Source organism: Callospermophilus lateralis, chromosome 7 (genome assembly GCF_048772815.1).
Source record: "Callospermophilus lateralis isolate mCalLat2 chromosome 7, mCalLat2.hap1, whole genome shotgun sequence".
In the NCBI taxonomy this organism is placed as follows: Eukaryota; Metazoa; Chordata; class Mammalia; order Rodentia; family Sciuridae; genus Callospermophilus; species Callospermophilus lateralis.
The window spans coordinates 128460221-128482620 of record NC_135311.1 but is presented as its reverse complement, the minus strand read 5'-3'; the positions used below and the strand labels follow the sequence as shown (position 1 = coordinate 128482620).

At 62.7% G+C, this 22400-nt stretch overlaps 1 protein-coding gene across 1 annotated transcript in view; it reads left to right on the top strand.

Annotated features, from left to right (window-relative positions):
* Positions 1 to 666: 666 nt before the first annotated feature.
* The window catches only part of Ephb2 (EPH receptor B2), a 147854-nt gene continuing 126120 nt past the window's right edge, over positions 667 to 22400 (top strand). The window contains exon 1 of the mRNA XM_077110085.1: positions 667 to 742. Coding sequence (XP_076966200.1) covers positions 682 to 742 — 61 coding nt within the window. The 5' untranslated portion in view covers positions 667 to 681. The remainder of the gene's footprint in view (positions 743 to 22400) is intronic.

Below are 22400 nucleotides of genomic sequence, written 5' to 3'. Positions count from 1 at the left end.
CCCCCCCCCCCTTTTCTCATTCATTGCAGTTCTGTCCCTTTCGAAGCCGCAGGGACCCGGGTGGCAGGGCTGAGGCGAGGGGGTGGCACTCCCAGCCCTGACAGGTAGGGCCAGCCCCCCCTTTGGGCAGCCCCTTCCCCCGCCCTCCCCCCGGTTCCCCTCTCCCTGCCCCTGTCAGCCGCGCCAGACGCTCTCCGGCTTTGCAGCATTCAATAAAAATTGAGAAACATTTGGGCTGAAATCGCTGCTTTATCTGGAGGAGCCACAGCGCCGGGAGAGACCACTGCTGCGCGGGGGGAACCCGGGGTCCCGGCCATCCCAGAGCGCGGGGTCGCCGCGCCCCAGCGCCCGCGCAACCCGGGAGTGGCCCTGCGGACTCTGGGGGCCGGGACTCGGGGCGGCGCGCGGCCAGCCGGGGCGCGGGGCGCGCGTAGGGGGCGGCGGCTGGGCCGGGCTCCCCCCGCGCCCGCGGCTCAGGTGGGCCGTGCCCAGCGCTGGCGGAGCCCGGGTCCCCGTTCTGCCCGGGCTGGATGGCTCATTCTGCTGGCTGCGCGGTGGCGGCGGCTGTGTGTGCGCCGCGCCTTGCCGCTCCCCCCGGCCCCCCGAGCCCGGGGCGCGCGCTCCCGCCCGGGCCGCCTGGGCCCCGCGGCGCCGCGGCCCGAGGCGCCGGGAAGCGCAGCCATGGCCCTGCGGAGGCTGGGGGCCGCGCTGCTGCTGCTGCCGCTGCTCGCCGCCGTGGAAGGTGAGCGGGCGGGCGGGCGGGCGGGCGCGCGGTGGGGGCGGGGAGCGGCCGGCACCGTGGCCCCGGCGCCCACCTCCGCCCGCGGCCCGCAAAGTTTGCCCCGGGGCTGGCGCCGGGCGCAGGTGGCCGCGGGGAGGTGTGTCCGGCCGCGCTGGGAGGCGCGGGCCCCGCGGGCGCCCGGGGAGCGGCGGGCGCTGATTGACTGTGCCAGGAGGAGGCGAAGGGACCATCTTGCCGAGGCTTTGTAGCCAGCCGGGCGAGCGCCGCCCAGGGCCAGGGGCTGCCCACGCGCGCCCGCCGCCCCGGCCCTGCAGCCCCTAGCGCCGGCCTGGCCTGGCTCGGCACCGGGTGGAGGGGCGCGGGCCGGGGGCCGCTGCGCGCAGCCGGGGCTGCAAAGTTTGGCAGGCAGAGGAGGGCGGGAGGCTCCGCGCTGGCCTGGGTGGGGGCTCCGGGTTCGCGCCCCCGCAGTGGGGCCCGGCGACCGGGGGAGCGGGGACTGGCAGAGTGCAAGTGAGCGCGCCAGCCCCGCGCCGGTGCCTGCCCATCGCCCGCGGCGTACAATGGGAGTCCGGGAGGACTGCGCGGGGGATGGGTCCGTGGGCATCTCTCCGCCGCGCGGGGTCTCCGGGCACCCCCCGCCGGCCACCGCCCCGCGGGGTGGCTGAGCTCAGCGTGGCGGCAGGAGCCCCGGGAACTCTCCAGCTGCCATCAGGGCTGGACCAGATGCCCGTGCCATGTGTTGGCCTTGGCCAGGGTCGCTGGGCCCTCTCCCCGTGGCCTTTGGTGTTGGTACCACCCGACCCCCAGGGGGGCCGGAGTGGCTGCCGGGCTCCAGAGGGAAAGTTGTTAGTGGGGTCTGGGTGTGTCCACCAGGAATGACCGAGCTCATAGGGCAAGGAATGGATCTGAATAATGCTTCTCGTGTGCACTGGGCTTTCCAGTTTTCAAATGGCTTTACAGTTTGTGAAGTACTTTGCACTATACAGAGCGCTCTGTGGTTTACAACGTGCTGCGCTGTTGACAAGGTACTTCAGGCTTTACAAAGTGCTTTCCCACCCACAATTGTGTTGAATCCTTCAAAATAAGCCTTCCAGGGAGCCAGATGGGCTTGCTTCTGACTCCCCTTTAACAAATGGAGAAACTAAGGCTCAGGAAAGTGCAGAGTCCCACCCTGCGGCTGCTGGGGCATAGAGATAGAACCCGGATCTGAGGTCTGGGAGGCATTACTCACTTTGCTGGGCTTTCTTGTTCCTAAGCAGGGGACCCCTTCCAGGGTTCTGCCCAGAGGCTGAGGGGTGAGGCATATTCACCCTCCGCCTGGCCATTCCGAGGTGATGGGCCCTTCCCCTCTCGGAGTGATGGCCTGGTCAGAACAGGCAGGTCACAGCCTCTGGGGATGGCGTCATGGGGGACCCCATGCTATAACTTTAGTCTCTCTCAGTAATGAGCACTTTAGTGGCCACAGTCTGGGGGTGGGAGTGTGTCCCTGGGTGGCAGCCACAGTTTCTGGCCCAGAGGCCACTGTCCTCCGGCTCCTGGAGGGTTTGGTGGCTGCCTGTGGTTTCCCAGAGCGGGGCTGCTAGGCACCAGGGGTGCCATCGGCCCTGGGTGTGGAGGACAGCTCTGGGGCCCGGCTGCTGGCCGGAGCTCCCTGGAAGACGGCTGAGGTACCACTTATTAACTCTGGTTTGGGGAAATGACTCATGTGCTGGCCCGCTATACGTTGGGATGTTTACAGAGTTAGGGGAGCTTGGCATAAATATTGCTATTTAGGTTGCAGTCAGCGGTGCTGGAGGGAAGAAAATTGGCCTCTCTCGTGTTGGAAGAGGCCTGGGTGTGTTTTTAATTACCGTGGGTAGATGGTAGGGCCATGTCTGTCCAGCCCTGACCCTGGCAGGGGGTGGTTGGAATCTGGTGGGCTGCGGCCTGACTACCCTGGCCCTGGACCCAGGGCTAGTTGGCTGCTCATGTCACGGGAGGGGTGGCTGCTTGGACTGCCACTTGGGGGCAGGATGTGGAAGGAGTCCGCAGCAGAGTGGAAGGAGAGCTTCCGTGGGCACCCTAGACCTTGCTTCGGGGCTTCCCTGGTTCCCTGGACCCTAAGGAATTTACTCCGTTAGGAGTGACCACAGAGCTGGCCATATGCGGAGGAGCTGGCAGAGGTCAGGGGGGCTGCTTCTAATTTACGGAGGGACCCTGGGCCCCTCCCTTCCTTCCAGGGGCCTTAATTTCCCTGGGCCGTGAAGGGTCTCCCCCATGTCTTCGGGAGTCCATCCTGCACGTCACCCTGCCTTCTCCTGTCTGAGCCTCATTTTCCTCATCCGTCAAACAAGGGTGATCATCAAGCCTGTCTGTCTGTCTGACGGATGTCTGTAAGGATCAAACCAGGGCACAGAGAGGGAAAAGTCCCCCTTGATGCCCCGCGATGGCCTTTGTGGAATGGAAGACGGGGTGGGAGGTTCCGCCCATGGCACATCCAGGGGGCACCTGCTGTCCTCCCTGGAAGCAGCTTGGCCTGTGGGGACCGGACAGAGGCTTGAGGCTGGGAGGGCAGCCGCGCTGCTTCCAGCACCCAGAGACCCCTGGCGACAGCCCTTCCCTCCTCTCTCTGTAGCTCCCAGCCCACAGCAGGTCGCCTGAGCCCCAGCCCAGGAAATCCCCAGCTCCAGCCTGAGGAATGCAAGGAGGAGAGGGTGCGGGAGTGTTGGTGTCCCTGCGTGTGTGCGTGTGTGCGTGTGTGCGTGTGTGTGTGTGTGTGTCTCGGGGAGGGGATTCCTGGGTTAGGATGTTAAGTGTTGTATCTCCCCCAAACCGTGAGACCCCTCCAAGAAAAACAGAGTGTGGAACATCTGGAGTTGAGGCTTGGAGAGGGATGGAGGAGCCCGGGGGACACATTCAACAGGACAAGAGGACAGTGGCAGACCCGCCACTAGATGGAATCCAAAGGTTGAGGTCTAGAGGAGCAGGTCTCCTCGCATTTCATTTGCTCTCCAAATATTTGTGGAGCTTGCTCTCTGGCTGGTGGCTCTAGACCCCGGGGCGGGCAGGGAGCCGGGGACCGGCAGACAGGGAAAACCGTTGGCAAGTAGGAGGTGCGAAGTGTGCCCCAGAGTGCCGCCAGGAGAGCGCGGAGGGCCACCTGGGGCAGCAGTGGAGGGTTGGAGAAGGGTTACTTCGCCCTTTGGCGCTGCGCTCTGCCCGTGTTCTCAGCCCTGCGCCTCCCTTCGCCACCTGGCGCGCTAACGGACTGGCTCTTAAGAGTCCTGGAGGTTGGGATCACGGGGCTGAGGAGAATTTTGTCTGAAAAAGGAAACGGCATATGGGAAGGCAGGGAACAGGAGGGTCAGGCACTCACCTGGGTGTGTCCCTGGGGATGGGCACGGAGGACAGCAGCGGACGCCAGACTGAGCCTGGGTGTAGGGCAGGTCCGGAAAGGCTAGGGTGGAAGGCTGAGACGTTTGGTTTTGTGCTGAGGGCAGCAGGGAGCCATTGAAGGTTCTTGAGCCATCGAGGGACCTGACCAGATCTGTGTTTGAAAAGGTCACTGACTTCCTGCTCATGGGGCCGTTCGGATGAGCCAGATCGGGTCCGGCATCTTTGCCATAAGATGCACTTGCCTGTCCCCTGGGGGCAGGGACCCATCTGGCCCATTCTTGTGTCCATAGGTGTGGTCCCCAGAGCTCTGCTCAGATGCCACCTCCCAGAGTCCTTCTCATGATTGCCTCATCTAGACCCAGTTTTGAGACTTTCCATCCCACCAGTTTCCTGCGGCTCTGCACCACCCGGTGCCTCCTCCAGGAGTCAGACGCCTGGGCTGCTGGACTCTCAACCCCGGAGAGAAGGCCTTCTGATTGCCATGGTCACTACGTAGCTGCTCCAGGACCTAGGACCCTGCCCAGCCAGGCGGGTGCTTGGTGCCTGGGCTGTGGCCAGGGAGCCCTGCACGAACCGCATGTGGCGGGAGCGAAGGCGTGCACGTGTTCTACGGTGTGGACGCAGCACCGGGGACATGAGACAGGGACAAGGACCAGAGCCACCTGGCCCGGAGAATCAGGGAGGTCTTCCTGGAGGGAGATGCCGAGGGGCTTTCGAGCAGGGATGCAGGGGGGTGTTTGGGGATGATGGACAGAAACACCCTACTGGCCCGTCTCTTGGGCGTTACCCGGCCATCTTTGTTGGGACCAGTTAGGAGTCCGTGTCCCTGCGTGTTTGCTTCTCTCTGCTTCTCATTTCAGGGGAGGGTGCCCTCAGCCAGGGAGCCCTGCCTCGAGATGAGAGCCAAGCGCTGTCGGGCTCCAGAGCAAGTGGGTTTGCTGGCCCCGTCCTCCATCCGTCGAGGATCTCAAGAGTCACGGGGCACCTAGTTAGGTGCTGGGTGGGAGAAGGGGTTCTGAGAGCAGCTGGGGCCAGCGGATGTCAGGGGCAGTGTGGGGAGGAAACAGGGCAGCCTTAGGGCCATGTGGACCTGGGTTCGAATCCCAGCACCACGCTGTGTGCCCAGCCACCCTCGGCTCCACTCCTCAGGTTCCCAGACACCTCGGGGGGCGTCAGGCACATGGCCATGTACATGGTGAGCTGGTCCTGGGTCTCTTTCCTTGGCGCACCCACAGGTGTGCTCCGTGACAGCTGGGTCCTGACCTGGCCCCTGTAGCATCTGGATTGAGGGTGACACATTAGCCCTTAGCACCTCCCCCACCCCCTCCGTAGGCTCCCAGCTTCCCCAGCCTGGGGACAGTGACCCCTCAAGGGTGAGTGGACCCGCTCCTCCTCTGCTCCCTCAGGACCACCCTGGGGAAACCATGAAGGTTCTCAGACCAGGGCCGCTGCCCCTGGCCCTCCTGAATCCTGGGCTCCGCCGTCACCCTGAGATCGCAATGCAGCATGGGAAGCTAAGTGGGTCTTTCTGAGGACAGGAGCCTTGGTGCCACTGTGAAGATACCAGGCGACCCTGGGCATCAGTGAGTGGGGCTGCTTCTCCCTCGGGGGTCCTGAGCTTGCCCCCATGCCCCCCCGCCCGCTGGGCCCCTCCCTCCTGTCGGCTGTCCCTGGTCTTTGGCTCCTTCCTCAAGGTGCAACAGCAGTGCCCAGTGGGGGCGGGTTCTCGGGCTCTTTGAGGACACCCAGCCCAGGTCAGCCCAGGTGGTGACTGGTCAGCTCTGCCTGTGAGCTTAGGCCTTAGACCAGGTCCGGGACGCAAAGGCCCGCAGCAGAAGGGGGCAGTCGGGCCTGGCTGGTGGCAGGAGGCCTGGGCTGGGCAAGGCGGGGTCTTGGTCCCCTGGAAGGCTGGTGGGGTGCACACGGGGCAGGCTTCCTGGCCTGGGTGGGCCAGGCCCCACCTGCCACCCAGGCCCTGTCTGGTGCTGTTCCTGGCCCGCCCTCCGGGCTCACTGGAGGTTGGCAGCCGGAGAGGAGGCTGGGGGATCTGTGTTCTTAACACACCTCCAGGTCTTGCCCCCCAGTGGCCGCGGATAAAACCAGGACCCCAGGGAGGGGGACGAGGCTCAGGCGGAAACTGGGAAAGACTGAAATGAAGTGAAATCAATCAGATCCCTGCCGCCTCCCGTGCCCGCCTCCCGGGCTGGGAATAAAAAGGGCGCTGGGGAGGCCAGGGGATGTTTGCACAGCGCAGGGCGGGCCGGCCAGGGCTGGGTGGCCGTTGGTGGCAGCACCTGGGAGCTTCCTGATTGGGATCAGGCTGATAAGGCCGCTTGAAAGCAGGCGTTTTAGGGCCTTTTAAAGCAGCTGCCTTCCGGAGCTGGGGGAGGGGATACCTGTCTCCCCCATGTCCCTGTGTCACCCGGGGGCTCTCCCAGGCCACAAAAGCCTGAGTCTGGCTAGGTGACCTTTCCTGAGGCCATCTGCTGCTCCGCATCTCTGACGGGAGGTGGCCTGCCCTGTGACCTCTCTGAGCCCGTTTCTTCGTCTGCAAACCGGATATTGGGGCATTGAAGGCTCACAGGGAGGGTTCGGGGGACCCTGTGGACGGATCGTCCCTGTTGTGACTAGGAGACCTCGGCCACGTGCCGTCACTCTTTCTCTGAAATCCTCAGCCCTTTGGTTTGGCCCAGGCCACTCTCCTCGTGTTCCCTGCGTAGTACACCCTGGGGTCAGACTGTCCCTTTCTGGGCGTCCTCTGGTGTGTCACTTACGGTCTCTGAGCGTGGGTCGCCTGGTCTCTAAAATGGGGGTGACAGTAGTTCCCAGATCTCGGGCTGGTCCTGAGGAACGGGTGTGTCACCGAGGAAGACAGCAGGGTGTGTGCCCCAGGGCCGGGGAGGGTGAGCACATGGGACTGCTGGTTGCTGCCTGACCCGACTGGGACTGGACCCAAGTAGGGGATGTGGCCGCCACTGTAGCAGGCTCCACTCCAGCTCTCCCCTGCTTTCTGTCTCAGTGCCTCCCGGCACCCCCTTCCATGCCGCGTCGTGCCCAACGTGACCCCGAGGCCACCGTCTGTGCTGCCCTGGCAGCCCCCGTGTGGTGGCTGGTGACTCCCATTTTCCGGATGAGGAAAACGAGGCTCAGAGAGTGATTGGCCCAAGGGCAGATGAGACGGCGCAGCAGGGATTCGAACCCTGGGCCCGGGTTCAGACTCTGAGGCCCACGCTCTCCGCTCCAGCTACCTCTGGAACGCGCCTGGCGGCTCCAAGGAGCGGCTTGGCTCTGTGAGGGTCTCCGGGGCAGCCGTCCAGCCTCTGACTGCATCCACATCCTGAGATAATGCAGGCGGGAGGGTTCTGGAACTCACAAACCTGCCATAAAAACGCAATCTCTGTCATAATGGTCAGAATAATGTTGTTGTAACTTAGACAAATCGGGTGTTAGCTCATTACACGGTAAGGGGTGCCTCCACAGACAGCGAGGACCAGGGACAGTCACGGGGCCACCGGCAGCTGCACTGCCAAGTGCGTGAGCTCCTCGGGTCTCACAGCAGCCCTGGAGGTGGACAGGAGCCAGGGGGCCCATTTCAGAGATGGGGAAACCGAGGCCTGGGGAATAATATGATTTGCCCAAAGCCAGCGCCTGGACGGAACTTGAAGGCCGAGGCCAGCAGCCCAGAGATCAGAGGTTGTTTGAATTCTTAGCCCTCATTTTGAAACGAGGAGATTCCACAAAAAGAATCCTGTTTCTGGATCCTCTGAAAAGTCAGACAGTCTGGCTTCACGGGGCCCGTGCTCCCATGTGACCAGGATGGGCTGGAGCCCGAGAGCCGCTGCCTCTTCAGACAGGACGCTGAGCCCTCCCAGTGTTACCCACCTGGCCCCTGAGGGGTTCCAGCCGCCCCCTGGGGCTGCCCGTGACTCTCCGTAACTAGGATAAGTCGCTTGGGGGTCCTCCTGTATAACAAGGGGCTGGGACTCAGTGGTCTTGGGGGCTCCCTCCGGCTCCAGGGTTTGGTGCCCAGGGCTGGGCCTCAGGCGGGGAGGAGGCGCCTGGGAGGTGGATCTGTCGTCTGCGGCTGTGTCCTGAGCCACTCCAAGGCCTCTGGCTTCTGAGAGTGATCTAGTAGTTCTCCCAATTCAGTGGGCTGGCTGGGCTCTGCTGGGCACCGATTCTGCTCCACGTGGTGTCAGCCGGGGTCACCCAGCAAGGGGGACTGAAGTTTCGTCATGACCTTGTGTACACCCTCGTGGCCTGGCGGGGATCACTGCCGCTACCAGACTAGACGGAGCTGCTTTCCGCGATGACGGGACTCCAGGGTGGGGGCAAGGGCAGCACTGTCTCTTAGGGAGCCCAGGACCAAGCCCAGGGCCCTGGCCACACTCCTGACCGCTGGGCCACAACCCCAACCCTGCAAGACTCTTGAGGGCCTCGCGCTAATGTCATCAAACCTCGCCTCTAGTGTCCTGTCAGTCAAAGCGAGTCACAGAGCCAGCTCCGGTCACCCCAGGCTTCCTCCTCGGGCTCAGGGCTGCTGCGGGGGAATCTGAGAGCTGGGACCGAGGTGTGCCTTGCCCCCCTGGGTGAGGGGGTGAGCCGGGGCCGTGATGGCAGGCGGCTGGGCAGGGAGCACCTGTTTCCTCGCTCAGCGCGGCGAGCCCATAGAGGTGTGGTGGCGGCCGACATTCTCAGTTGGGCCAGCGGCCACCACATGCACACTCCAGGCGTGTGTGGGTCCATGGCCGTCAGACCTGCTCGGAACAGTGTGGCCAGAGCAGGGGGGGTGCGGGCACCGGGCTGCGAGGGCCGCCCCCAGAGAAGCGCGGGAGGAGCAGCCTGGGTGGTGCCAACCATCGAGCAAGAAACCGGGCCTCTGTGGTGACCAAAAGGAAAACTACGCCCAATGTCACACAGATAGTGAGTGACAGGAGTCCTGGTCGGAGACCCAGACCCACGAGCTGGCCCAGCTCTGGCTAAGTGAGGACAAGTGGGTGTTGGTCAGACCGTGGCGCCCCAGGGAGAGCCCATGCCCAGGCCAAAGAGGGCAGGAGCCACCACGCCTGACCACGTCCCTGGGCCGGGGTCGGGGCAGTTTTGCCAGAATGATTTGCAGTTCTGGTGTTTGTGGGGAGCTGGTGTTTGTGGGGAGCTGGTGTTTGTGGGGAGCTGGTGTTTGTGGGGAGCTGGTGTTTGTGGGGAGCTGGTGTTGGAATGCGGTTTGCCTTGAGGACTTGGCTCGGGGCAGTTGATGAGGTCTCGTTAGGTGTTGGGGAAGCAGCAGTCGGGTATTGGCATCACCCCCGTACAGGCAGGGACGTCCGGGCTACGGGACTGTGTGGCTTCACCAAGGTCGCACTGCCCGTGGGCAGTGGGCTTAGAACACGCCTCTTAGCCTTGAGCTGGGAACCTGTGACCTCCCTACATGGTCCCCGTTTCCCACTCGCCAAACAGTCCAGGAACACGAGATCCATCTTGCAGGCACGTGGCGTAAAGGCAGAGAACGCGTCTTCTCTTGGTTTCCTCTTCGTGAGGACAGTTGGTGGGACAGAAAGCACCTGTTTTGGAGAGGAACCAGGCTAGGTGGACCTCTGGCTCTCACACTGGGGGCAGCGTGACACTGGCCCTTTTAACTTACCTGGTTGAGCCTCAGGTTCTTCAACCATAGCTTGAAGTTAGGAAAGGCTTCGTGGAAGAGGTGACTCTAAGACTCCTTTTTATCTTTGTGGGACTGGGGTTGAACCCAGGGCACTTTATCACTGTGCTACGTCCCCAACCCTTTTTCAAAATTTGGAGACAGGGCCTTGCTAAGATTCTGAGGCTGGCCTTGAACTTGTGATCCTCCTGCCCAGGCCTCCCGAGTTACTGGGATTGCAGGCACGTCCCCTGTCGCACCTGGCTAAGATGATCCTTAAAGAAAGGCCAGGTGAAGAAGTGGCCGGGCGGAGGTTCCAGGCGATGGGATGGCGTGTGCAAAGATCCGGGTCAGAGCCCTGTGCCTGTGTGGTGCCTGGGGAGCTGGAGAGTCCTGTGTGACAGGGAGAGGGACGTGCCCAGTGCGGGGTGGGGTGCAAGCTGCCTAGCCCCAGCAGGGAGAGAGCGTGGGGTCAACATTCCCATTATGGCGGCGACATATGTCCACAGCACCAACTTGTCACTTGGCCTGGGTCCATGGGAAGCCGGAAGGACAAAAAGCATCTGAAATGTGTAAGTGGGGAGCAAGCGGCTTAGCGCACAGTGGGACGTGGCCCTCCTGAATGGGCCCCTCCCCCCCTCACAGGAGCGGGGCCTGGGAACAGCCTGGGCCAGAGCCCGCGGGGCCTTTTTGGAACCCACCAAAGGCCATGGCCCAGGGAGTCTGCCCGAGTCACGGACCCTGGCTGGTCTGTCCTCTGGCTTGTCCCCACTGTCGTCAGCTGTCACTCCCCACGGCCTCAGATGGCAGCTCCCGTGGCTTTCGGGAAAAGTCAAAAGAACTTCTGAGCCGCCAAGGAGCCCCTGACTCGGGGTGCCCCCGGCAGGCCCGGAAGCACGCCATGCTGGCTGGGGTGGGGACTCCCTTGTGACCGTCCCCTAGCGGAGCTGCAGGGCGATGAGGCTGGGCCCCTTGGCCCAGGTCCCAGAAAGGCAGGAGGTGGGTGGGGGTGGGGGTGGCCCAGGCTTTGGAGACAGGACCGTGTTCTAATCCTGGCCTCTGCACTGAATAGCTGTGTCCACGGGGGTCAGTCACTTCCCCGTCTACAGCTTTAGGTTTTCATCCCTAAAATGAGCAAGCCCCCTGCCCGGTGTGCGTTAGGGAAGGGGAGATGGGTGTTCTGAACCGCGCCGGCCTCCGGCCTCCGCTTCTCACTGCTCGGTGATGACCGGAGGGATATCACAGCAGCGGCCGGTGCCAGGGAGGAGCTGTGACCGAGCAGGCAGCCCGGGTCTGGTCACCAGGATTCCTCCAGCTCCACAGGTGGGAACTTTGAGACCTGCTCCGGTCACTGGGCCAGGGAGAGGGGAGCCGGAGCCATGCCCCCCGACTCCAAGGCAGACCCAAAGAGCTGACCTCGCCATTTCTTTTTAACATTTCAAACCCACAGAAAAGTTCAAAGTGTAGTTAAAAACCCCTCCTCTACCCAGATGTGACGTTCAACCATTGTGAACATTCTTGTCACTTTCTCTCTATAAATGTGTGTGTGTTTTTTCCTAAACCATTTGTCCTGAAGTTGCAAAGAACTAACGTTTACTGGAAATTGACTCATGTCTACGGCCCACTTTTTTTTTCTTCTCTTTCTTTCCTTCTTTTTTTTTCTGTACTGTGGATTGAACCCAGGGTGCTATACCCCTGAGCTCTATCCTGGCCCTTTTTAATTTATCCTGAGACAGGGTCTTGCTGAGTTGGGCAGGCTGGCCTCCAGCTTGCGGTCCTCCAGCCTCGGCCTCCTGAGTGACTGGGGTTACAGGTGGGCGACACCGCACCCAGCCTGAGGCCCAGCTTCAGATCACTGTCCCTGGCACACAGCGGGAGGGCAGCTGGCAGTGCCTGCCGCTCACCGAGTCCTCCACCTGCCCGCTCTCCCTCAAGCTGGGCGAGAGCTACTGTTGTTTCCTCATCGTCACAAGGAAAGCCTCAGAGGTCCTGGCCACGAGGCCGGGGACCTGCCTTTCCTCCACGTTCACCTGAATTGTAGCCACCAGAGCGCAGCCGGGGGCAGCCGTGGTGGGACGTGGCCCTTTCTCTCCAGGAAGTGAGGAGGGATAGTGGCATCTGGGGGACTTGGAGCAGAGGACTAGCCCGGCCACAGCTTGCCGTGTGGACTGAGGACTCGGGCCTTGGGATTTGTGTCTCTTCCTCTTTCTCTGTTTGCCTGGTGTGGTGCTGGGAGGGAACCCGTCTCTGTGCTAGGCCAGCACCTCACCCTGAGCTGCGCTCCGCCCTGCTTGCTTCCTTTTTTTTGCCTTGGGATGCTCAGAGTCCACGTGCTCCCTGCTGCTCCGTGTTACACCCACCCTCCCCCTGCCTGGTGCCCTTCCACCTCCTCTCTCTCATCTATACCTGCTGCCTATTAAGATCAGGCTTGGGCCGGGTGCAGTGGTGCACACCTATAATCCCAGCAGCTCGGGAGGCCGAGGCAGGAGGATCGCGAGTTCAAAGCCAGCCTCAGCAACAGCAAGGCGCTAAGCAACTCAGTGAGACCCTGTCGCTAAATAAAATACAAAACAGGGCTGGGGATGTGGCTCAGTGGCTGAGCGCCCTGAGTTCAATCCTCAGTACCATTAGGAAAAAAAAAAAAAAAACAAACAGGCTTGAGCCAGGCCCAGTGGTACATGCCTGTCATCCCAGTGACTCAGGAGGCTGAGGCAGGAGGATCACAAGTCCCAGACCAGCCTCAGCAACTTAGCAAGGCCCCATCTCAGAATAAAAAACAAAAAGTGTTTGGGCTGGGGATGTGGCTCAATCGGTAGCACGCTCGCCTGGCTTGCCTGCGGCCTGGGTTCGATCCTCAGCACCACATACAAACAAAGATGTTGTGTCTCCCGAGAACTAAAAAATAAATATTAATTTTGAACAACCAATAATAAAAATTTTAAAAAATATATTAAAAATTCTCTCTCTCTCTTTAAAAAAAAAAAAAAAAAAAGGGCCGTGGGTGTAACCCGGAGGTAGAGCGCCCTGGGTTTAACCCCCAGCGCTGCCCACCCCAGCGATGGATCAGACTTGAGCGTCTGCACCTGTTTGAACTGTGACCTCTCTCGAGTCCCTCCCCTTCCATCCTTGGTGGCCTCTGTGTTCTTGGTGGTGTCCTGTGTGTACCTCTTTTATGTTGCTCCAGTTGGCCATCCCGCAGCCCAGCCTGCACGCCTGGCTTCCTCCCAAGCCCGCCGGACAGCCTCAGTGCAGTGGCCGGAGGGTCTGGTTGAATCCTTGGGTGAGCAGCTGAGCAGGGAGGTGGCTGGGTGATGGGTGGAGAGCAGGGGAGCACACGGAGAGCTAACGGATTGGACAGTGGACGGATGACAGGCAGGTGGACGGTCAGATGGATGATACACAGGAAGGGAGGGGGCAGGTTACGTGGAGACTGAGGGGCTGGGGGGTGGACAGGTGGATGGTGATGGCGGGACGGTGGTGCGGTTTGGGTTAGGGTTAGGGTCAGGGTCAGGTTATGGTTGTGTGGATAAATGAACAGACACCAAAACCTAGACTGGACTTCTGCCCTGGGTTCCCTCTGTTCTCTGGGCATTTCCTCATCCCATTCCTGGCCCTGGGAAGAGCTAGCAGTCAGCTCCGTCCCCCGGTTGGGAAAACCTCCTGAGACGTGATGTGGCTTTGCCAGAGTTTCTGCACTGGGGAGCCCCAGGACGCTGGCCCCCAGAGGGAATCTCTGCGGAGTAAATCGTGTTTCCCCACAGGCTGGGCTCACTCTCCTGGAGACGGGGTCCTGCTCGCAGGGGATGGTGACAGCTGGGGAGGGGCCGCCCTGAGCGTCCACTCACTGCACCGTGAGCGCAGCCTGTGCGGGCCAGCAGCACCGGAGCTCAGAGCCAGGGGACGCAGCAGCAGGGGCCAGATCTAGCATCTGGTCCCAGAATCCTCTGCTGCCCGTGGGGTGCCGTGCTGCTGGGCTCTGGGCTGGCTCCTTCCGTCTCCCCAGATGCTCTGTCTGTTCATCTGTCTGCACGTCCTTCCTTCCTTCCCTGATCCTCCCCTTCCCTCATCCATTCACCCGTTCAGCACTCACTGTGGAGACCCTCCGGGCGCTAGAGCTCGGGGAGGAGCTGAGCGGAACTGTCACCTGAGGTCACAGTGCGGCCTGGGAGTCGGTGGGCAGCTTCCCTCCCGCCTCCGGCTTCCTCTCCCTTCTCCTCTGTCCCTCCTCCGTCACGGACGCGGTCACGGCAGCCTCTGTGGGGGCTGGAGGCCGTCCTGGGTGCTCACCGTCCCCGATGCCAGTCATTGACTCGTTTTGTAGGTTAGAGAAACTGCAGGTTGAGCGATGAGGGCGGTCCAGGGCCGCGGCCCTCAACAAGCTCGGATCCTCCATCTGAGAGTCCAAAACCCAACATGCTCCCGGGCCCCCAAAAGTTGGGAGCCCCAACAGGATGTCACAAGTGGAAAATTCCACACCTGGCGTCCTGTGACAGGTCACAGGCAACACGCAGGTGCACTCAGAGCTCTATGTGTCCAAGGCGAATAGAGACACACGTGTTTCATGTTTAGACTCGGCCCGTCCCCAAGGGCTCGTTATGTTTGTGCAACTGTTGCAAAATTTGGAAAAGGAAAAAAAACAACCCGAAATCCCAGACCCTCTGGTCCCAAGCCTTTCCAATAAGGGCTCCTCGACCCGTAGTTACTCTCGTGTGGGATGAGTGTGTGGCAGGCAGAGGGGACGCGCCTTCCACCTGCGACGTCAGAATCGTGTTTAGAGGGAGGGGATCCTGAGTCGGGAACAGCCTGAGCGGAGACCTAGAGGCTGGAAAGGGACCGAAGGCACGTGAGGGGCAGTGGGCGCAGGTTGGCAGAGGGGTTGCGCCCGCTGAGGGGCCTGGGGGAGGCTGGGGTCGGTCTCAGAAGCCAGAGGAAGCTGCTGGAAGAAACCCGAAGCAGGAAGGAGGTGAGGCTGGCGACCATGGAGGCCGGCAAGGGAGGCTGCAGAGCAGGAGGCAGCCGGCGGTCCAGGGGGCCTCAGCAGCCCAGACCTGGTACAGGCTGCCCCTGCCCCCAGCTGCTCCGCCGGTGGAGAGACCGCAACGGGCCGGGACAGTGGCAGAGGAAACAAGTCAGGACAGGGCCCCTGCACAGCTCCCCGTCCCCTCCCTAAAGTCCTGTGGCTCCAGGCAGCACCTCAGGATCCTGTCCCTCCCCGCCCATGTCACTCCTGGGTGCTGGGGGAAGGTCACGGGCAGCCCAGGCAGCACCCCCAGCACCACCAGCCTGCAGATGCCAAAGCTGGACGTGGGGAAACTGAGGCCCGGAACGGGAAGCCGCCTGCTGGGTCCCCCAAACCCAGTGGCAGGGATGGAACTGGGGCTGTGTCCCTAGCCACTGAGGTTCTTTCTGAGGGAGGCAAGACCTTTAAAGTTGGCGGCTGCCTTTTCTGCTTGGGGGGACCTGGAGGTATCACTCACCATCTGCCTCTGGCCCTTTTGAGAGCAGGGTGGATGAACGTGAGGAATGGGCGTTCAAAAGATCATTGGCCACTCTGAACATGTGTACCACGCTGGGAAGTGACATTGTTATGAAGTGATGCTATTTAGTCATCAATTTTCTCTCTGTACGAATGTCGGCTTCACAGAGTGAGGGTTTTTTGGTTTTGTTTTGGTCTCTTTTGTTTGTAAGTGCCTAGCACTGGGCCCGGAGCGTAGCAGGTGCTCAATAAATGACGGCTGATGGAATGAGTGAGGAACACTGGCCCCTTGTGGGCTCCTTACAGTGTCCCTGGAACTGCACAAAATCTCTACATGCCATAGCCCCATGGAGCAGTGTGCGTGGCCCCACTTTGCAGATGAGGAGACTGAGGCTCAGAGAGTTCCTGGACCTGTCATCTGCAGCTCTGTGACCTGCAGGCTGAGGGGCCACCAGCTGCCGGGGAGCTGAGTGAAGGCGGGGGTGCTTCTGGGGCGGGCAACCCTGGCCCATCCTTCCCATTTCCCTCCCTGGGACTTCACTTTCCCCTCTGGAACGCACCGACCTCAGGGGCTCCCTGTCCGACTCTGGCCCTGGGGACCTTCCCGCCGCTGATGACCAAGGCCACCCCCTCACCCTGAGAAGCTCCTGAGGCTCCTTCCCACTCCGTGGTCTGAACTGACCTCCAGCAGATCCTGCTGGGTGGTGGCACCCAGTGGCCTTCGGGAGGGACGTTTCCTCTGCTCCCCGACGGCGTCGGTCCTGAGGCGCGAGGCTCCAGCTGCACGTGTCGGGCGTCTGCGGCGTCTGCAGTGGCGTCTGCAGTGGCGCCTGCAGCGTGGCGCAGGGAGACAAACACAGCTGTGTTTATTCCAGAAATTACCCGCCCTGGTAATCTGCTCCCGCGGGGTCACGCCTCCCAGCTAGGGTCTCAGGGGGAGCCGCACCGAGGTTCCCCGAGTTCTGGGCCAGTTTTGATGCTGTGGGACAGCTGTACTGTCAGACAGACCTTGGCCGGCGGGGTAGACCTCAGCCAGCGGGCGCCCGACAGCTTCAGAGTGTCAGTCCGAGGGCAGCAGGCTTTCTCTCCTGGGCAGGAGGTTCTGGGAGGCGACCTTTGGCCCTCAAATCTCTAAGTCAGGAGGCCTGACACCTGCTCCAAGGCCACACTGATGGCAGAGCACCCAGAATTACCTAAGGGGACACGCCCCAGGCTGGGCTGTGAGTCCAGCTGTGCCGCTTCTCCAAGCCATTGCCCTCGGCTTCCTATTAATTTGGGGATGATTTGGGGATGACACTCTTCCCGGCCCCGGGGCCCTGTGTGGTCCGGCCGCTGCTCACTTGGCCTCTCCATCGCCCACCCTGGTCCAAGTCCAGTGCTCTGGCCTTCCCGTTCCTTACAGTCTCCGCAGCGCAGGGCCCTTGTGCTGGTTGGTCCCTGGAGTCCGAGTGCTGTCCCTGCAGCTGGTCCACTGCCTTCCACTGTCCCAGGGTGGAAGCCCCAGGGAGCTCCCGCAGTGGATCCGTGATAGCGTGTTACAAAGTCAGGGTTGTAAAGTGATCTGTGAGTTTCCTGATGGGCTTCTCTCCTCCCCGGCACCCTGTGAACTCCACAGCGACGGAGCCACGACTGGACGGCTTCCCCACATTCTCCAGGCCCAGCGGAGTGCCTGGCTCGTAGTAGGTGCTCAATTAATATGTATCAGTTGGGAGAATGAACAAACACGGTTTTCAGATACGTGAAAGGAGGGTTTGCTTCTGTCTGTTCTTCTGGGTGACAGTTGGCAGGGTGCTGTGACATCCGTCATCTCCCTCTAATTGAACAGACTGGTATTGAAATCTGCAGGGGCTTGGCCCAGGGCCAGACCCAGGGTGGGCTGCACAGCCGAGGTGAATCCGGCCTCCCGGGCCCGGGTTGGGGCTCACGCTGGCTGCACGCAGCCCTCTGGGGGGCTGGGCTTGTCCTCCTGCCAGATGGACGGAAGAGCCTTCTGGTCCTCAGAGAGGGGAACTGACTCGGGGCCCACACGGCTAGCAAGTGGGCAGATATGGATCCGGAGCCAGGGCCTTTCTCTTACTGCTCACCGACACTCAGGCTCTGGACAGCCAAGCCCCTCGCCAGCCACCGTGTGACTGTGGGCAGGTTACAGGGGACAGCAGGACTGTCCTGCCCCATTGGACAGTCATGTGCAAAACTGATGACAAGTGTCTAGTGGGGGGACAGCTGCGGCAGGGGAGGGGGTCAGAGGGCGGCTGCAAGCTGGGGGGAGGGGACATGGGAGTGGAGGCCTGCAGGAGCAGGGAGGGAGCCCCGGGGGTCCCAGAGAGGATGTTTCAGGCAGAGAGGACAGTCTGGGCAAAGGCCCTGTGGCAGAAATGTGCAAGGACTCCAGTGAGATTGGACCTGGAGGGCGAGGGACAGAGGAAGCAGGTGCCTGGGTGGTGGGAGGCAGGGCCTGGGCTTCCACCTTGATTGACAGGGAGCCCTGGAGGGACTGGGGGTGCCGAGATCAGGCTTGTGTCAGGAAGTGCTCTCTGACTGCCACGAGGGGACAGACGGGGGACGACAGGGGCGTGTGGGGGTGCGAGGAGCCTCTGCAGGGCCCGGGTGGGAGCCTGGCGGGCAGTGGGGGGGCCTGTCCGTGGTGGCAGGCCTGGCTCCCTGGTCAGCGTCACCCACTGTGGCTGGCTGGGGGCTGTCACGCCCTGTGGCCCGGCCCACCCCCACCTCCCCAGGGGCTCTGATGGCGTCGTGGTGCGCGGTGCTGGTCGCAGCTTCTGACATGAGCCGTCGATCAGGCCTCCAGTAGCCTCGCTGGCGGCTCTGGCACGTGCCGAGCCTCCCTGGCGGAGCAGGCAGCGGGCAGCGGGAGCCTGCGGGGCTTGTGGTGACTTTGCACGGATCCCTTCCTCCCGTGGGGCTAGGGGCTGTGTCGGGGACAGCTGCACCGAGGGGTTCACTAGCCACATCAGCTGGCTCCAGTCCTGGGGCCAGCTCTTCCCAAACGTGACTGGGACAAGTGACTCCTGCTCTCAGAGCCCCAGCTTCCCTGTCAGTAAGAGGTGACACATAGTAAATGCTCAGTAAAATGACATTGCGTGGGGGGCAGAGGCACAGAAGCCAGCTCAGCGACACCTTCCTTCCGTCTGTGCCTGGTCTTTGTCCAGTTCACACCAGAGCCAGCTTGCCCGGTCCTAGGACCGCCCTCTGGGTACGGGTTTGCAGAGCCTGCCCCAGAAGAGGGCACCCTCTAGGGAAAGGGACCAGGCTCCAGAGCTCCCACGGACAGGCTGTGTGGCCTCAGGCTGGTGACGCACCCTCTCTGAGCCTCTAGGCCCGTGCACTTCCTGCCTTTGGGATAATAAGAGGACCTGCCTCCCAGGATGCAGAGGGTGAAATAGGAACCTCTTGGAAAGGGCTTCAAGGGTGGGGCTCGCAGATTCTGGCTCCCTTCTGCCCAGATGTGTGGGCCAGCGGCCTCCCAGGAGTGGGCGCCAAGAGCTGCGGGGGCCTGGGAAAGGTGAGGCCCTGCAGAAGGTGGTGGGCGGCCGCCTGGAGGTGGGAGGGCTGGGGAGGGTGTGGGCCCGAGGACGGCTCCCGGAGTCCTCTCTAATTTTTGAGAAAACCTTTCCCCCATCTTCATATAATTAAGAGTATTTTTAAAATGCCCCGTTGAAATAAAAATAGTCCATTTCCACATGACCTCATTTCATTCCATGCCCCCCAGGGTGTGTGCACGCGCGCGCGCACACACACACACGCACGCGCACGCACGCGCACACGATTGGATTCAGAGCTATCTCTGTGCTAGCAGGTAAATACTGAGGGGATCCCCACTTTATTTTCTAACTTAGAAATGGAGCCCATCGGGGGCCCTGAGTCCGGCTGTGGGGTCTCCGCCGCTCGGGGTGCCTGTCCCGGGGAGTGGGTCCCTGTGACCCAGCGCCCACTGTGAGACCACCTGGTCTGTATCTTCCCACCGGCAGCATCCGGCCCAGGCCTGGCACGTCACCCCCACAGACTCAGAGCCTGTTGGGCATGGGTGGGGAGGGGCCGTCCACAGGTGCACAAGCCCCTCCCCACCCCGGGTCGCTTCCTGAGCAGGGACCGCAGGACTGTCCAGAGCTCTGTGTCCTGCTCCACGGACCTTTCTGTTCAGCCCCTTTGATTTCGGATGGAGGGGCCAAGACCAGGGAGGACAGGATCTGTGCATGTCTCCTGGAGGAGCCGGAAGTGTCAGATTACGAAACTTTAATATTCATCTTACACCGTTGGTGCCAACGCGGGCTCCACGGTCGGCCTGGGGTAACCTGCACCTGCGCCTGCGGCCTCGTCCTGTGCCAGCGGTTACCTGGTCGCGTCCACCTGAGGCCCGACGTTGGCCATCTCTGTGGGAGAGGCGGGAAAACTGAGAGGTCTGGTGACTTTCCCAAGGCCACCCAGCCCAGAGCCTGTGTTCCCAACCCCTGCGTCAGGCTGGTGGGCTTTGACGGGGACGTGGCCAGAAGCTGATCTCAGGACTCTAGCTTCTTGGCCTCCTGGCCTCTTAAACAAAAGCACAGCCAAGAGGCGTCCCCGTCGGGAGCTCCCGGGCCAGGGCCCCCCACTCAGAGGCCAGCCTGGGAAGGAGCTGGGGGCTCGTGTCTGTCTCTCGGGCCTCTCAGGGAGGGGGCTCTGGGGCAGCTGGTCCTGGCGGCCTCCCCTCCCACACAGCCAGGACAGTTGACCCCATCCTGTCACCTCCCGGTCTCCTCCGAGCCTCTGATACCCTCCGCAGACAGCGGGGCGGGCTCCCCAGTCCCAGGTGGAGAAGGCGAGGCCCAGGGATGTGCTCACCCCGGGAGAATGTTCTTCTGACTTCTCGTCACGGAGAGCCCGGAGACGCTGCCAAAGCAGCCCCCGCCTCCTGGAGCCGGGAGCCTCACGCACACTTTCAGATATGACCTCAGGACTCAGGCTTCCAACGCTGCAGCCATGCTGCTCTGGGCCAGAGCCAGGGGGATCCGCGCTCTTCCTACCTCACCTGGCGCCTGGGAGGCAGGGAGACTGGGGCTCAGAGAGGGCGGCCTCACCAGCGCTGCACAGCAGGGAGGTGACAGTACTGCTGGCTGGGCCAGGAGGCCTAGGGAGCCTCCTCCTGAGGCTGCGGTCCAGACCCAGGCCTCAGGCCAGGTCGGAGCTTCTGGCTCCCTGGGAACTCCCAGCCCCTCCCCTTCCTAGTGTGACCTCAGCCCCTCCGTGGGCTCTGTAGGATGGAAAGTCTGCCCTCGAATCTGGCTTAAATTATGGGCGTTGGTTTTCCCTGAAACCACCCCTCGCCCCAGGCCAGAGCACCCAGGGCTCTTTGGAAACAAGCCTGACCAGGGAGGCGGAGCCAAGGAGAGGTCGGGGGTCGCAGAGGTCCCTGGACTTGGAGCAGAGCCTCTGCCTATTTGCCCCTCCTCAGCAGAGCAGCCTCCCGAGTCGTGCTTGGTGGACAAGAGGGCCCTGCGGGGCGGGTTCCAACCCTGGCTCAGCCACCTAGCGCTCTGTGACCTTCTATAGGTTGCTGCCCCTCTCTGAACTTCAGCTGCAGGCACCACCCACCGTGCATGGCCTGAAGGAAGGGCGTGGTACAGACAGCAGCAGGATTGGGGGGTGACCCCACCCCCCCATCCCCCCACCCCCCATCCCCCCCCATCCCCTCGGTAGGCATGGCCTGGCGTGCACAGGCCTGGGCTCCATCCCCAGCAGCAAAACGGACGACAGAGAGGACAGTGATGGTCTCAGTCGCTGTGGTTCTGGCAGCCGTGGGGGGATGGGGACACACAGTGCGGCACTGGTGGCCTCGGGAGGCTGGTCAGCGTAGGCAGGACGGCACTGGAGGGTGACAGGGCAAGGAGCAGCGGGCAGGCTGGTCTTCAGGAGCGGTGGGGACAAGGTGGCGTCCCCTGGCTGTGTCGCAGGGAGGCCCGGGGCTGGCCCCAGAGGCACAAGGGCCTCCCTCCGGCTGCCTCCCTGGTCATCTCGGAGGCCAGACAAAGGGCTGTTGGTCCCCTTCCCACAGGCGGGGCTCTGTAGTGGCCCCCACCCCGCAGACCGGCCCTGGTCACCGCGTGGGCACCAGCGGGATTCCCCGGGGGTGGGAGGAGTGGGGGCCGCAGTCTGGTTCTCAGAGGCCCCCGAGGCCCCTTCCCCAACTCGGCACAGGCCCTGGGGAGGGGCTGCCGGCGCCCTGTGCCGCTGACACTGTGGCAGGGTCACCGAGGAGAAAGGCGCTGCCCAGCCCGGGCCCAGCCTGCAGCGGGGCCTTCCTGCCCGAGAGGGGCCTTTCTTCCCAGGCGCAGTGGGGCGTTGGGGGTCAGCCACCTCCTCCAGGATAATGGAGCCCCCAGCGCACAGCCAGGCCCAGCCACAGCCCCGGCCCGTCCCAGCTGCAGGGAGGAGGCTGGGCGGCGGGCTCGGCCATCTCAGCCTGCACCTTGGTGGTGGCCCTGGCTCCCCCAGGGGGTCTGGGGACTGGGAGTCCCCCCCTGGCCTGACGAGGCCTCTCCCCGCTCCTCCAGGGCCTGTCTCCCCATCTGCCTGCCTGGCTGTCCCCAGGAGAGGCTCTGTCCCGGGCCAGAGCCAGCCGGGCCTCCCCCCTGGGGCCTCCCCCCTGGCTAGCCATCCCGGCTCCTCCCCGCCCCCTCCCCGCCCCTCCACCCAGACCCCAAGCCCTCTCCTTCCTCCGGGACCACCCCAGGAGCCCTGGCTCTGCAGAGCCTCCCCACCCGCCCTCCAAGGTCAGCTCAGCCCCACTACCAAGGCCAAGCTCGCCTGCTTGGTGACCTGGCCCTGGTGACTTCTCTGCTGTCCTTGTCATCCTCGCCCTCCCACATCCACGTCATAAGCTCCCATGCCCCAGACCTCCATTCAGGCCCAGCTGTCACCCAGGGGACCTCCCTCCTCTCAGGCTCGGTCCAGCCAACTCCTACTCACCCTTCAAGGCCCGGCTCACACCCTTCCTGAGCGCACCTGCCCTGTCCCTGCCCTCGGCCGCCCTTTATCCACAGCCCTCACAGACGCCTTAGGACACCACGGGGTGGTGATCTGTCCACACTGGCCCCCCCCCAGGCTGGAATGTGGAGAATGTCCTCTCTTCCTGGGCCCAGGGGCTGCTCAGGCCGGCTCCCCCTCCCCCTCGGCCC